Genomic DNA, 655 nt, shown 5'->3' on the forward strand with positions numbered 1-655 from the left:
TGGCCCCAGATGTCATTGTTAACCATGCTGATGTGCATCCCTGTTATGAAAAATATAATGTTTCTTACATAATGACAAGCACTCTTTCTACCAAATGTGTTTTGTTATATATTTTTCTTGGCTTGTTGTCTGTTGTCACAGTATGTGGAAACCTTCTTGTAATAATCTCCATCATTTACTTCAAACAGCTCCACACTCCTACAAACTCTCTCATCCTCTCTCTGGCTGTGGCTGACCTGCTTGTTGGGGTTGTAGTTTTTCCTTTCAGCATGGCGTTTGCTCTTAGCTCATGTTTGTATTATGAACATTTATTCTGCAAAGTGCGTTACGGCTTTGATGTAACACTGAGCACGGCTTCCATTCTGAATTTATGTTGCATATCTATTGACAGATATTATGCAGTGTGTCAGCCTCTGACATACAGAACTAAGATAAATGTTAACATTGTTGTGGTCATGATCCTCATTAATTGGAGTGTTTCTGTTCTAGTTGCCATTGGCTTTATAATTCCGAGATTAAATCTTAAAAAATGTCAGGAAAATTGTTTTACTGATGCTCTACTTACAAACATTTTGGGACCCATTTTTTCCTTTTACCTGCCAGTGATTATAATGCTCTGTATCTACCTAAAGATTTTCCTTGTGGCACAGAGACA

General features: G+C 37.4%; 1 protein-coding gene across 1 annotated transcript; it reads left to right on the forward strand.

Moving 5' to 3' along the window:
* Window positions 1-71: 71 nt before the first annotated feature.
* LOC121940153 (trace amine-associated receptor 1-like) lies at window positions 72-648 on the forward strand (the record flags this gene model as incomplete). Its single annotated transcript, XM_042482995.1, has 1 exon — window positions 72-648. A coding segment is annotated over exon 1 (577 nt), but the record flags the coding sequence as incomplete, so codon positions are not given.
* Window positions 649-655: the final 7 nt, after the last annotated feature.

The sequence above is a fragment of the Plectropomus leopardus genome, unplaced genomic scaffold (genome assembly GCF_008729295.1).
Source record: "Plectropomus leopardus isolate mb unplaced genomic scaffold, YSFRI_Pleo_2.0 unplaced_scaffold76795, whole genome shotgun sequence".
Lineage (NCBI taxonomy): Eukaryota > Metazoa > Chordata > Actinopteri > Perciformes > Serranidae > Plectropomus > Plectropomus leopardus.